Source organism: Cricetulus griseus, chromosome 8 (genome assembly GCF_003668045.3).
Source record: "Cricetulus griseus strain 17A/GY chromosome 8, alternate assembly CriGri-PICRH-1.0, whole genome shotgun sequence".
NCBI lineage: Eukaryota > Metazoa > Chordata > Mammalia > Rodentia > Cricetidae > Cricetulus > Cricetulus griseus.
This window is the reverse complement of record NC_048601.1, coordinates 14,747,758-14,761,150: the sequence shown is the minus strand read 5'-3', so window position 1 is coordinate 14,761,150 and position 13,393 is coordinate 14,747,758. Positions and strand designations below refer to the sequence as shown.

The 13,393-nt window shown below is 44.5% G+C and overlaps 1 protein-coding gene across 3 annotated transcripts in view; it reads left to right on the top strand.

Moving 5' to 3' along the window:
* Etv6 (ETS variant transcription factor 6) overlaps positions 1–13,393 on the top strand; it is a 236,640-nt gene that overhangs the window by 177,350 nt on the left and 45,897 nt on the right. For all 3 annotated transcript variants that reach the window (XM_035448458.1, XM_027429868.2, XM_027429867.2), the window contains exon 3: positions 7,110–7,274. In XM_035448458.1, coding sequence (XP_035304349.1) covers positions 7,110–7,274 — 165 coding nt within the window. The remainder of the gene's footprint in view (positions 1–7,109; positions 7,275–13,393) is intronic.

The window sequence follows — 13,393 nt, the reverse complement described above, 5'->3', positions numbered from 1 at the left end:
GGGGATAGTCTCTAACGAGCTCAATATTTCTTTTTTTGAGACAGGATCACATACAGCCCAGGCTAGCCTTGAACTCCTGATTCTTCCGTCTCTACCTCCCAGGTACTGGGATCTCAGGACTATACCATCTCAACCAGTGTCTCAACTTTTATGAAGTTTTTTTATGTAAATGTAATGATGCCAGTGGGCCGTGGTGGTTCATGCCTATAATCCCATCTACTCTGGAGGCTGAAGCAGGAAGACCTGGTGCTCAAGGCCAGACTGGACAATTTAGTAAGACTGTGCCCTATACCCAGAGAATGGTACATATTTAATACAGAAAATTGGGAAATAAAATAAGTAAAAGAAACAGTAAATGTCACCTATAAATCTACTACTGAGTGGCAGTTGCTATTAATATTTTTATGTTTTATGAAACATCTGTGCATTGTTTGAGATTCTGTGAGTATATGCACTTTTGGTTTTCAATATGAATATTCATTTTTTCTGGATACTGTTATTGACTGCACCACTTTCTATCATAGATGTTGTCAGTAAGTGACTGCTCTCTTTTTTACATTCTGTTTTCCTCTATTAAAAATAACACCTGATATTAAAACAAAAACCACACATCTTTGTGCATGACGGATTTTTCTGCATACAAAGTTAATTCTCTAAGGTAGATTCTCAGAAGTTGACATTCACCAAGCTCTTAAAATATCACCAAATCGTTTGCCAGCGTGGTGAGCCAGCTTCTCGCCCCACAATCTTGTATCAGTCTAATGAGCTCTATCTTTTAAAAAGCTGTGTGTGATTTAAAAAAAAAAAAAGTTACTGAGAAGAAAAATGATAAAGGAGAGACATCATAGGTCCAGAATAGTAAGACAAGGTGACCTGCAGATAGGTAACTTCAGACTACAATGAACACAGTCGGGGATGCCTCAAGGAAAAGCCTGTTATTGGCTTGCTGTAGCTTATACTGGGCAACCTCAATACATGCAAAGAGAAAAGAGCACCAGTCACCTTCTGACTCCTCTTTCTGATTCATCGAGGAGAATGACCAATAGGCAGAGTTCTCCACATGAGTAGATTCACTGGGAGAGCAAAGCTGAGTTCTTCTATGTGGTGCAGACTCAGAGAACTCTCCAGAAACATCAGACATGCCAGCAGTTCCCCTTGGGGTAGCAGGAAGAGGAAAGGGGTGACTTCATGTAAGGAGTAGATAGGGAGGAGAAGTGTATAAACAGACCAAAACAGCGAAGCTGCTGGGACCCTGAGTACCATTCAGGATGGACTTCCAGTCCTGGTGAGCACAGAGAGAACGTTATCTCTGTGGGGCCGAACACTGGTCCCTCTCTACCTCCACCCCCTCAGAAAGTTGCTGAAAGTGTTACATATACTTGCTGTATTTCTGAGCTTTGGGAAAGCATCCCATCTTATTGATGAGTGTGTAGATGGCTTGGTAGCTAGGAAGTTGATTGGTACCCCTCAAAAGGAAGGGGCTGATGTGTCACCAGTGTGCTCCATCCCAGGCCTCACCTGGTCAGCACTTTCACTGACCCATGGGGATGACAGACGACTATCAAATCTTCGTCATATAAGCTTTATAGTACGGATGATACTAGAAAGAGATCTGTATCTCTGTATCTGCACTCCACCCAGATTAAATTAACTGTTGATTGACACGCATTCTTACAGTAATGCTAGGGTTGTTGGCTCCTAGCACCAGTTATTTATGTACAGCCAAAGATATTACCATTAATGTAACCATAGAAAACAGGGGTGGGTTCTTAGGAAATGCAGAAGTTGTTAACTTACTTTTATGTTCTGTCAAAGTACCAGAGAGTCTTAGATAGAGTGGCAGGTGTGTGATAATACGAACTTTGATTGCATCAGAACACCTGGGTTCCCAATTCCTATCTCAGTGACTTTATCCAAATAGTCACTGAACTTCTCTGTGCTGCAGTAATGATTGTCTTATGGGGCAAAGGGAATTAGGTGAAGGATATATATAAAGCATCTCCTGACACATAGTAAGTGATTGTGTTGGCTGTTATTGTCAATCTATTTGAAAGTTAACATGGAAGAAGTGAATAACGGGACTGAGGCGCCAACAACTCCAGCACTGTCTCTTCCAATTCTCTGGGCAGCTGTGGTGTTGCCTGTTAATTCACGAGCCCTCATCATCATGGTGATGTGGTTTGACTTAAGTTCAGTAACAATCTACTTCATTGTCATTGAATTGTATTGTCAAGGCAGAGGTAGACCGGAAACATATTCCTATGTTAGAGTTAGGGAACACAGGTGCGAGGGCTCCTGAAAACCGTAGTCCTGGGCTGCTTATTTTAAGGCAAGATGACGAACCAAGAAAGGAATTAGTCACTGGACACGGATGGATCGAGGGTCATAAAGTTGCTGTCATCAAGTCAAGTGAGAAGGTCTCGTGAATCCCTGGGGTGGGTTGACTAGGCATGGTACGGTTAGCCTTTCCAGGCCTTGGTTTCCTAATTAGTCAGGGAGACAAGGGTTGAGTCGGAGTGTCTTTGTGGCGTCTTCATCCCTCACATTCTCCAATTCTGTCTTCCAGTGCACAGATTCCTGAGCAAACTCCTGTAAATATGGAGAGTTTGACATGAAAGTGTGTCTTTGCCAAGGTCTATAATGGTGAAAGGCCTGGAGCTGGGAGCTGGAGTGTGGCTCAGCAATAGAACAATTGCTAAACATGTATGAGGCCCTGGGTTCCACTGCAAACACCACACACACACACAGAGAGAGACAGACAGAGACAGAGAGACAGACAGAGACAGAGAGAAAAGGAACTTGAGCATAATAATGTTCAAACCATGTCCATCAACTCTGAGCCTTCTATTTCTTCGTCTGTTAAACTAAAATAAGAACCCAGCCAATTACAGAGCCCCTGTCAATTAAAGAAGGTAACACGTGGAAGTGCCTATGGACTTCAAAAGGGCAAGCTGTTATGTTTATTATTGCCATGCTGGCAGACAGCTTTGCAAAGAATTGGAACATAGCAACACACTCTGGAGCACTATTCTGCCTTCCATGACACAGAAGAACCTTCAAGAAGTTACAAAATCTTTAGGTCATGATCACGAATGTAGAGTAGTTTTTGTAGGAAAACAAACATCTTGGCTAGCTAAATTTTTTCGTGTTTGAGGTTCAAATTGAAGAAATCAGTAGTCTGGATGTATCTCTGAAGGGTGTGAGCCCATGAACTTGACTGGACCTCCTTAGGAAAGAAGGCTGGTGGGAGTCTTAGTAATTTTCTCCTTCACAGAAATTCAGGTCCTCCATACAAAATTCTCACCAAGTACTCTCTGAAGATAATTAGTGTGTTAAGAATTCTGGTTAAATGGCTCTTGTGGCACATTGGTTCACACAGGGTAATATCTAAGAATCAATCTCTCTCCTCCTCCCCTCGTTCCTAATAATTAGCATATATATTCTTTCTTTGTTGAGCCAAATTGCCAGAACTGACTTTGAAACAAATCCTACACATCCTTCCCTTCCCAGGCAGCCCTGGTCCCACCCACAGTGGAGAATTGGGCAAAAAGTCAAGAGCCAGTGTCAGGACTGAGCAGCCTGTGAAAACAGCACTCTCTTCCCAGACACATTCAAAGTAGCATCCCACCTGCCCCTCCCTCATCTTCCAAGCCAGAAATCTGTCTCTCTGGGATCTGCAGAGTTGTTTTTTTTTTTTTTCTTTCTATCTTCAATCTGCTGATAACTTGCCTCGGCCAAGGATCTCAGTGTTGGGTGGGAAGGAGTCGGTTTCCTCAGTCTTTTTGAAAGCCAGTCTTAGCTCTGAGTGTGGATGGAAAATGCCTGGGTAAGAAAACAGACTCTGGATTCGTATCTCAGCCCCACTTGTTGCTAGAACTGTACAAGCATGGGGTGAATCTTAAACGCATTGGGCCTCCGTTTCCTAGTTTGCACCTCCATCACAAATGTTGTCCAAGCATGCAGACAAATAGACTGATATTTCTGAAATGCTTGGAACAGAGCTGGGTGCATAAACATGCTTCATAAATGATTGTTTAGTAAATTAAACCATCTCCATCACACCAGAGTTACCTCCGGGTACCACCTCTGTTCCATTACTCTTCAGCATCCGGGCTTTAGGACCCTTGAAGGGAGCGGGTTCTCTTTCCTCCGTTAAAATTACACAGCACATGCTATCGCCTAGCCTTTTTATACCATTGAATTAAAAAAGAAATAGCAGAGGGACTTGACTCGCAACGCTACTGCATAGCCAGCCTGTCTCTGGCTCCATGAGCTGTCCACCTTCTCCTTCCGATAATGGAAGTGCAATGAAGCTGATCCATTCCCTAAGTGTCCTCCAGCAGGTTGCTTGCAGCATCAGGGTCGCTGTTGTTTAGCTGCCAAGTGCTCTCTGTAACCTGCTGTCCAGCTGTACTTGTGCCCAGAGCCTCCTCGTGGGCTCCTGGGGAGGGGATTTCCACAGCACCACGGCCTTGGTCGCTTCAAGGCTGAGCTGTGGGAGAGATTAATGGGAAGTGAGAAGAGAAACTGTTATTCTTGCCCAGCAGTGTTGTTGGGAGTGTGTGCCTCTTCTTGTATTTAGGGAAAGGATTACTCATGAGGATTTTCTTCCATAGAATATAAAGAACCTCAAATTCCTGCTTGGGGCCCCACCCCCTTCTCACCCACCTCTCTGTTTCAGTTTGTCCTGGTAGAAAGTCAGCATTTTACACTCATTTCCCCTCCCAGGCAGGCTTTGGTTCTGTATTTACTTTGACATCCCAGCAAGCTGCCCCAGACCCTGTTTCCCTGCATGGCCTCAAAAGCCCTCCGGCCACAAGGTGCTTTCCTGGGGCTGCCTGATTGGAACCTCCACCCTTCCCCTGATGGCCTTACCCTCCCACTTACCAGTAATGGCTGAAATCACAAGTTGGCGTGCTGTTCTTGCCCCAAGTGGGCACCGTAGACAGTAGGAAGTAAAGTGGAAGGTTTTCCCAGGGTAGCCTCTACTAACAAGAGATGGAAACTTTCTATGCCCAGAAACCATTCTGGATAGGCATTGCTTTCTGACCAGTCAAGAGACAAAAGCAAACCTCAGATCCTTTAGCAGTCCTGTTTCCTTCTGTCATAAAGCAGTCACGTGTTACAGTAGCTTGTTTCGGCCATGTGAAAAACATTGCTGTAAAAATTAAAAGCACACTCAAATTCTTTGGGTTTGGGTTGGATTGGTGGTTTTGATTTTATGATAGTAGGGAGTGAATCCTGGGCCTCACACATGCTATCACTGAACAACAACCCCAGCTCTCTTTGGACTTGAGATAGGCTCTCACTGAGTTACAGGCTAACCTTGAACTCACTCTGCAGCCCAGGCAGTCATGCATGGCCTTGCGTTACTTTCCAAGTAGCTGTGTTCCCAGACCCTCCAATTGGCTGGTTGTAAGGAGTCTCCCGAGTCTTCTGGGGACTTAAACGACACTGACTTCTGTTCTTCAAAACTATCTTCCTCTTGGAAGCAATCATGGTCAGAGCCTGGAACGTTCTCCCTGGGATCTGACCCATTTGTTCCCCACTCTGAGCAGCCCGGGCATCCAAGGGATTAGACAGTACTTCACCATGGTCAGTTTAGGGGGGGAAGTGGTTTGTTCCAGGACTGAGCTGGAGGGCACATTTGTAAGACATATACCACATCTCTGCACAAACTCTGGTCCCACTGAGCTCTCTTTGAACTCTTGGTTCTGTGACTTTGGAGAATGGAGTCCTGCAGACCTTGTACTGCCAGGACTTAAGTTCTAAATAATTATCAAAGACTGTTCTCCCCAAACCCCGTCCCCCACCATAAAAGTGCTTTTGCTCATATGACTTAACGCAACACTTACCATATTGTAAACTACTTCTTTTTCTTTCTTTTCTTTCTTTTTTTTTTTTTTTTTTTTTTTTGGTTTTTTGAGACAGGGTTTCTCTGTGTAGCTTTGGAGCCTATCCTGGCACTCATTCTGGAGACCAGGCTGGCCTGGAACTCAGATCTGCCTGCCTCTGCCTCCCAAGTGCTGGGATTAAAAGCGTGCGCCACCAACGCCCAGCCCGTAAACTACTTTTTAAAGTATTTACTAACTTATTGATCAACAAACTAGGCATATATCAATGTATATTTGAAGCATATTTTCAAAAGATATGTGCAAACAACAGTAGTGTTATATGCTCTTACAAACCTCTTCAATGTCCAGGTTAATAGAAGATGCCTGGGTTTACATCTCTGTATTTATTCAGCCTGCTGTGATGCCACAGGTCATGTAGCTCCTAGAACATTCCATGTGTGCTCATGACAGGACGAGAGTAAAAAAAGAAAATAATGTTAATATTGTTCTGAGAAGTGGTTTTGCTGCACAGACACTGTGCAAGGGTCTTGGGAACCCTTGGGGTTCCCAGGGTTCGTTCACACTTTGAGAACTGTTCTAATCACTTGAAGGGCGTATCAGAGTTCCCCATAGCAGCAAAGTGAAATAAAAATATGGACTCTGCCTCCCAGAGATGCAACCTGAACCACCGTGTGGGTGGCATCTAGCCCACTTCCAGTCCATCAGCAAGACAAATAATAAGGCAGAGGACCATCTGTGTTTCTCTGACTTTGCATTGGCCAGAGGCTAGCCTGCCACTTCCCAGAGGCTGAGTAAATGACTCTTCCTGGAAAAGGTTTCAGGAGATGCTTCATTTTTTGGCAGCTCTGTGGGGGTCAAGGCCAGCTCTGGAACACTTCCATTTCAAAGACTCTGAGCTACAATCACATCAGCTCTGAGTCTAAGGTCTCCTGCTAAATACATTGAGATTTGTCATGATTTCAGTCCTCCTAGGATGCCCCAGGCCACTTAGAGCCAACCTGACCTTAGTGCAGCCCCAAGGGCAGGCCTCTAAGACCTATCATCCCTGAGATGCATGGAAAGGGGTTTCCCATCATTTTGCCTCTAAGTAAAAAGTTAATGTGAACCATACTTGAGTACTTAGAAACCCGGGCCTTGGAACTCAACTCAAAGGCTCTTGAGACAAAGTCTCAGTTCTGTTAATTATTCCAAGACCTTTCTCCCTTTGTCCCAACAGTGTGACTGACAAGCTCTCTGCCTCTTGCTCTCCAACAGGCTTGCAGCCGATTTACTGGAGCAGAGATGACGTAGCCCAGTGGCTCAAGTGGGCAGAGAATGAGTTTTCCTTAAGGCCCATTGAGAGTAACAGTTTTGAGATGAACGGCAAGGCGCTCCTGCTACTGACCAAAGAGGATTTCCGCTACCGATCTCCTCATTCAGGTGAGAGTCCGGTTCTTGCATAGGCACAGCATGGAAATATGGCTGGTGGTTGGTCTTTGCTACACTCATCCTGACGCAGGACTCTCCACAGAAGGTCTCATGGGAACAAACATAATGACAACTTTAGAAAAGGAAGATTGTGGCTGGAGAGATGGCTCAGAGGTTAAGAGCACTGGCTGCTCTTCCAAAGGTCCTGAGTTCAATTCCCAGCAACCACATGGTGGCTCACAACCATCTGTAATGAAATCTGGCGCCCTCTTCTAGACTGCAAGAATACATGCAGACAGAACACTGTATACATAATAAATAAATAAACAAATCTTAAAAAAAAAAAGGAAGACAAAAAGAAAAGGAAGATTTACTGGCAATGGCTGGTGTGTGGGGAAGAGGAGGTTTCCAGATTAAAGCGACTATTAGGTTAGAAGTAATTCACCTATGTATAACCAGACACTGGAACTTTAAAGGGTCTACTGTTACATCAAACTCCATCCTTCCCCTTTTATCTGCCTTGCCTCTGATTCTAAAGGCTTCAGAAGAGGTCGCATGTGCTAAGGTCACATGTGCTGTGAACCACTCAGTTAAAAACACAGGAGACCTAGGCATGGCGGTGCACACCTGCAATCCCAGCATGCAGGCAGTTAAAGCAGGAGGGCCATGAATTCAAAGCCAGCCTGGGCTGCAAAGAAAGACCCTATCTAAAATAACAACAGTCGAGTTGGAAAGGAAAGAGTTTGGGCATTGCTGATACCTTGACAGAATCCTGTTATCTAGTCTTTGAGCTGTTAAATAGTTGCCCCATTAAGTGGATCTGGGGTGATTAAAATGCAGAGGTGTGTGTGATTACTAGACTCAGAAAGACCCAATTAATAAAGGAGAACAGACAAGTGTCACTTTGTGTTCACTCTTATTTAGAGGTATTGCACACATAGCATTCAGATAGAATAGATTTATGTGTCTATTATTTTATATGAACAAAATCACTCAGGTCATTATCGACTTAATTCATATTATGCTCTCTATCCCTGTTTAAAAAAGCAAAAAGAACCTCACTTTCAGGGTTTCTTTAATTCAGTTTAAAAAAAAAAAAAAAAAAAACACTGGCAAACCAGGCAGCATGGTGTAGACTTGTAATCCTAGCACACAGAAGCCTGAGGCAGGGAACTCATGAGTAGGAGACCAGCCTGAAATACATTTGAGACCCTGTCTCCAAGACACTCGTGTGTGTGTGTGTGTGTGTGTGTGTGTGTGTGTGTGTGTGTGTGTGTGTGTGTGTGTGGGTGGTGGTCTTTTGGTGTGCCAGTGTGGTTTTGTAAATAATGTCTACTCTTTCCAACCCATCAGCGTCCTTATCTTTAGAAAAAACACTTTGCTTATATTCTTCCAGTATAGAAAAATCCCATTTCAAAGTTGAACTAACAGTGCTCCTTATTATCTACATGCAGTTCTTTGGACCAGCCATCTGAACAGAAGGTGGCTTGCTAGACAGAATGGCTATGGTTTAGATTTAAGTCAGAGGATCCTAGAACACAAATCGCAGAGGGCAGTTGCCGGAAATGACAGCACAACTGTGTGGCCTTGACTGGAGACACACATAGTTGGCTCTTTCTTACCTCTCTGTGTCTTTGAACAAGGAGTTAAAACTGCGTAGCACATGTCAGAGAGATGCTTAGGGAAGCCACTCCTGGGAAAGTCTTCTAAGTTGTTAGCCGCCAGGCCCAAATGAAGCTAGTGGTGGCAGCTGATGTGTGATGTATATGATACATTGTTTGATACTTTCTTTAAAAAACTACCTGTATACTTAATGGTATTGCCATTTTCTCACAAGTTTATTTCGTGCCTTCCTTTATATTCTGCATTCCACTGAAAGTAATTTTCTTTCTATATGTCTTTTCTGATTTGTTCTTAAATGTAGAATTAGCATATTTCAACCAGCTGCCTCCCTTTTCTCCGGATCTCTGTCTTTTAAGTCGTAAATATAAAGCTAAAGTTGACTTCTTTGTTTTTGAGTAAACGAATACTCTTTTTTTATTATTTCAAAATTCAGATGGCGGAATCCTTTGACTTCATTTTCACCTTCCACCACCTGGTACAGGTGTCAGCACAGATGTGTGTGTGTTGGGAAGTGGGAACACTTCAGAAGGTGGGGCCCAGCTGGATGAAGCAGATCCCTGAAATACCTGAACTGAGGTGGATTGTCTTTCCCCATAGTAAATGAAAAGTTTGTGATTCAGTTTAGCCACCAAAATAGACTAAATAGAATGCTTAGGACCCAGAGCCATTCGAAATCCAAACTCACACTGTCCCATCCCAATAATGGGCGTTTAGGGGTCTCCTGCCCCCAGGCCTTTGACCGTGCTGTTTCCACAGCTGGATTCATCATGGAACTCCAACGGTGAGCTGCAGGCTCCATTTGTAACCCATCCACAGGCAAAAGGGACCCAGCAGAGAATTTCCTGACAAGCCTAAAACTTACGCCTCCCACACCGGGCATGCTTTTACTTACTTCATTTTCTCTATTTTATAATTGGTCAAAAGGAAACCGAAGTTTCTGAGTCAAAATGAAATAGAAGTGAGAACTGTTTGCAAACTGGGGAGTGTGTCGCTTGAGATGGTAATCTGCTTGTCAAGAGTACGTGTCTAGCAAATCATCACCTGAAAAGTACACACTTTAACAGTGTTACGGTTGCACTGTCAACCCACTAACCCAGTGAAGTGAGAAGCCGAGGAGCCCCAGGAGAGACTCTCAGGTAGCATATGGCATTTAAACAGTGGCCCTCGGGCCCCAGCCTTTTGAGTGCTGGCAATGTATAATGAGAGCTTTAGAGCTAATCATAGCCTTTCACTGGTAATTCCATTCCCAAGAAAATATCCCAAGGAAATCGTCCAATAGTGGACAAAGAAAATGTCCTTAGCAAGTCTATTTATAACAGCATAAACTAGAAATACCCCAGCCACCCCCAATATGAGACTAGCTAGGCAAACTTGGAAGTGATCAGTATAAAGGATACTCCACAGCTCAACAACTAACTGTTCATTCGTCCTTTCTGTTATTATTCCTCTGTCACATTGTTCAGGGTCTTGTATATGCCGTGTGGAGGTGGGGCAGTCTGGCTGGAGTCTTGTAGCAACCGTGGTGATCGAACCGAGGCAGGGCCAACAGAGAGAAGGGGACAATCCCAAGAGTAGTTAGCAGGCAGAGTTAGCTTGAGGACTGATTCGATGTTAGAGGAAAAGGGGGATTGAAGGATTAAACCCAAATTTCTGACCTGATTAGATAGCAGCATTTACTGAACTAGGGAACCCCTTCTGGTTTGTAAAGATTTCTGTGTTGGACACGCTGTCCGTAAATCATTCAAGAGAAACTTCCTAGGAGATGAGTAAATATGGCCTGGTAGTCAGAAGACACCATGACTGGAACAGATCAGGCCCAAGACGAGTGGAGTGGAGTTGTGGGAACAGATGCGGTTGTCCAAGGAGAGCTCGTGAGAGCGCTGGGAAGCCCAGTACTGAAGGACTGCGGGAAAGCCAGAGCAGTAGTCTTGGCAACCAGGAAACCTCCTAGGGGGAGGAGGCAGGTTAAGATTCCTGGCAATGAGTTCTGTTAAGGTGCCACTGTTCCCTGAGTACCACAGCTGCCCTTTGATTTGACATCAGGGAGGTGACCTTAGCTAGAGCAGTTTGGGGGATGCCTCCCTTGGAGGGAAACCAGTGAAGAAGTCGAGATAACAAAATTGACAGCTCCTGGGGATGGTTGACTGCCAGGTGAGGAAGGAGCTGGATCCAGACTGGAAGGGAAGATAAGGACAAGAGGATGGGGGAGGGCTATGGGGAAACCTTGAAACTGCTTATATCCTAATGGACAGAAACCCAAAGATTTGAGATGATTCTGCATGGAGGGGAGGGTTTTGGAGACGCCTGACTATCAACTAGAAATTTCTGTATGGAATTATGACAACAGAAGGAAAAAGAAACTTCCATGCCTGAAAGTAACACAAATGAAACTTGTGAATGTGCTTTAATGCAGAAACTGAGAAAATATGACGTGTCTGATAATAAAAAGCCACTCCCACAAAAGATGCCACCCAGTAAATGTGCATTCTGTGAGGCCCGTGTCTGGTGCCTGTCTCCTTTATCTTTCCAGGTCTGTGGCATTAATTCTCATTTTGCACAAAAGCAAAGGCAGGCTTAACTAAGGCATAAACTAAGGATCAGAGAGGGAGAAAGATTTGCCTAAGGGCAGGCAGCTGACTACAGGAACCAGGCTTCAGACTTGGATTGGCCTTGCTCCAGAGCCCAAATTCTGTTCTCTAAACGTAAAATAAATAACTTTCTGCACCCGCCCCCTTCTAGTAGCATCTCTGAGTTCTTGCTCCGCAAACACTGACAAGACTGGCAGGCAACTCGCCTTGGGTTTTTCACTGTCTCTTCTGTGTGATTTAAACAATCCCATCCCCATCCCCATCGGCTGGCTTCCTTTTTGACAGGGTCATGCTGAGTTACCCAGGTACGTCTTGAATTTGCAATCTTCAGCTTTCTGAGTGGTCAGGGTTCGAAGTCCCTGCTTTTGAAGGAAATTTCAATACGCTAATAGAATTTGGAGCTGAAGAGCTAGCTCCGTGGGTGTTGTGTGAGCCTGAGAATCTGAATTCACATCCTCAGTACTCAGTACTCGCCTAAGAAGTTGAGCATGGTCCTGTGTGCCTGAAACCCCAGCACTGCGAGAGTGGCAGGCGTGTGCTAAGAATTCCTGGCCACCTGACCTACTCCAAATGTGGATTTCCAGTTCACTGAGAGACCCTGTCCAAGACAACAAGGCAGAGATGATGGAGGAAGACATCGAAGTCCCTTCTGGCTTCCACATGCAAGTACCTTCCTAGTCAAATGCATACACCCCATCACCCCCCCCCACACACACACACACCCCAAGAGAAGAAAAAAAGTAGAATTTAAGATTTCATAGTAAGTCACCTGGCTTCCAAAATGCATGTCAAAATACACACATTGAAGCTGTTTTGTGTTTAAGTGTGTATGCATGTATGACCCAGGATAATGTATCAGGACATAAAGCTGGAGGGTACAAGATATTTTCAGTTTCCAGCACTCCTTCCGGGGAAGATGTAAGCTCCCAACGCCATGGCAACCCCACCTCTGTGGGTATATGTGTACCCAGGCCATGTGCACATGCATGCAGATATGCAGACAAACCATCTGTTGGCTCTGAATCCAGAGGCCTGGGTCCATTGCCTAGAACTGTAGCAGCAGTAGTTGGGACCGGTTATTCCTCTTCTGAGAATATGGAGATTTGCTAACTTAGGCACGCAGCTCTATTGCTCAGTCTTTGTTTTCAGTAGGCAGATAAACAACTAACTCCAGATACCTTCTGTATTCCAGAGATCTGTTAGTGCTAACTTGGCTTTTATGAAGCACTTTGATACAGCCTTACTCACAAGGGTCAAGAGAGATGCATAGAAGAAAGTAAGACATGGTGTGGGCTTCTCAAAGAAGACTCACAAAAGCAAAACATACCCAAGCATGTGCAGACCCTTGAAGGGAGAGTCACCAGTTGTACCTTTTGAATATGAGGTCCTGAACTGGCGTGATGGCTCAGCAAGTTAGAATGCTTCCCTGCAAGTCTGGGGTTCTGAGTTTGAGCCTAGACACACATGGTGGAAGGAAAGAACTGACTCCCACAAATTGTCCTCTGAATACCATGTGTGCTGTGTGGTCTGCCTCTGCAAACACACACACACACACACACACACACACACAATAATAATAATAATAATAGTTATTATTATTATTATACTAATAAAGAAAAAGTGAGTTTATCTGCACATTTAAAGATTTGAAGAAAATATCCCCAGGACAGGTGGCTATTAGGAGGAGCCAAAGGGCAGTGGGCATGGCAAGAGGTGCAGGGCCATCTTCACTGATTTAGGAAAGTTGTAGGCAAGACATGCTTTGAGCACTAGAAGCCAAGACTGAGATACAGGAATTTCAAGAAAACCGGATTCCAACCCAACAGAGCTTTCTACCAACCAGAGTCATCAAAAAAAAAAAATGGTTTTCTTATGCCAGGGCCTGCTGCCCATCATAGAACTTACTCCGCCAAGGCCATT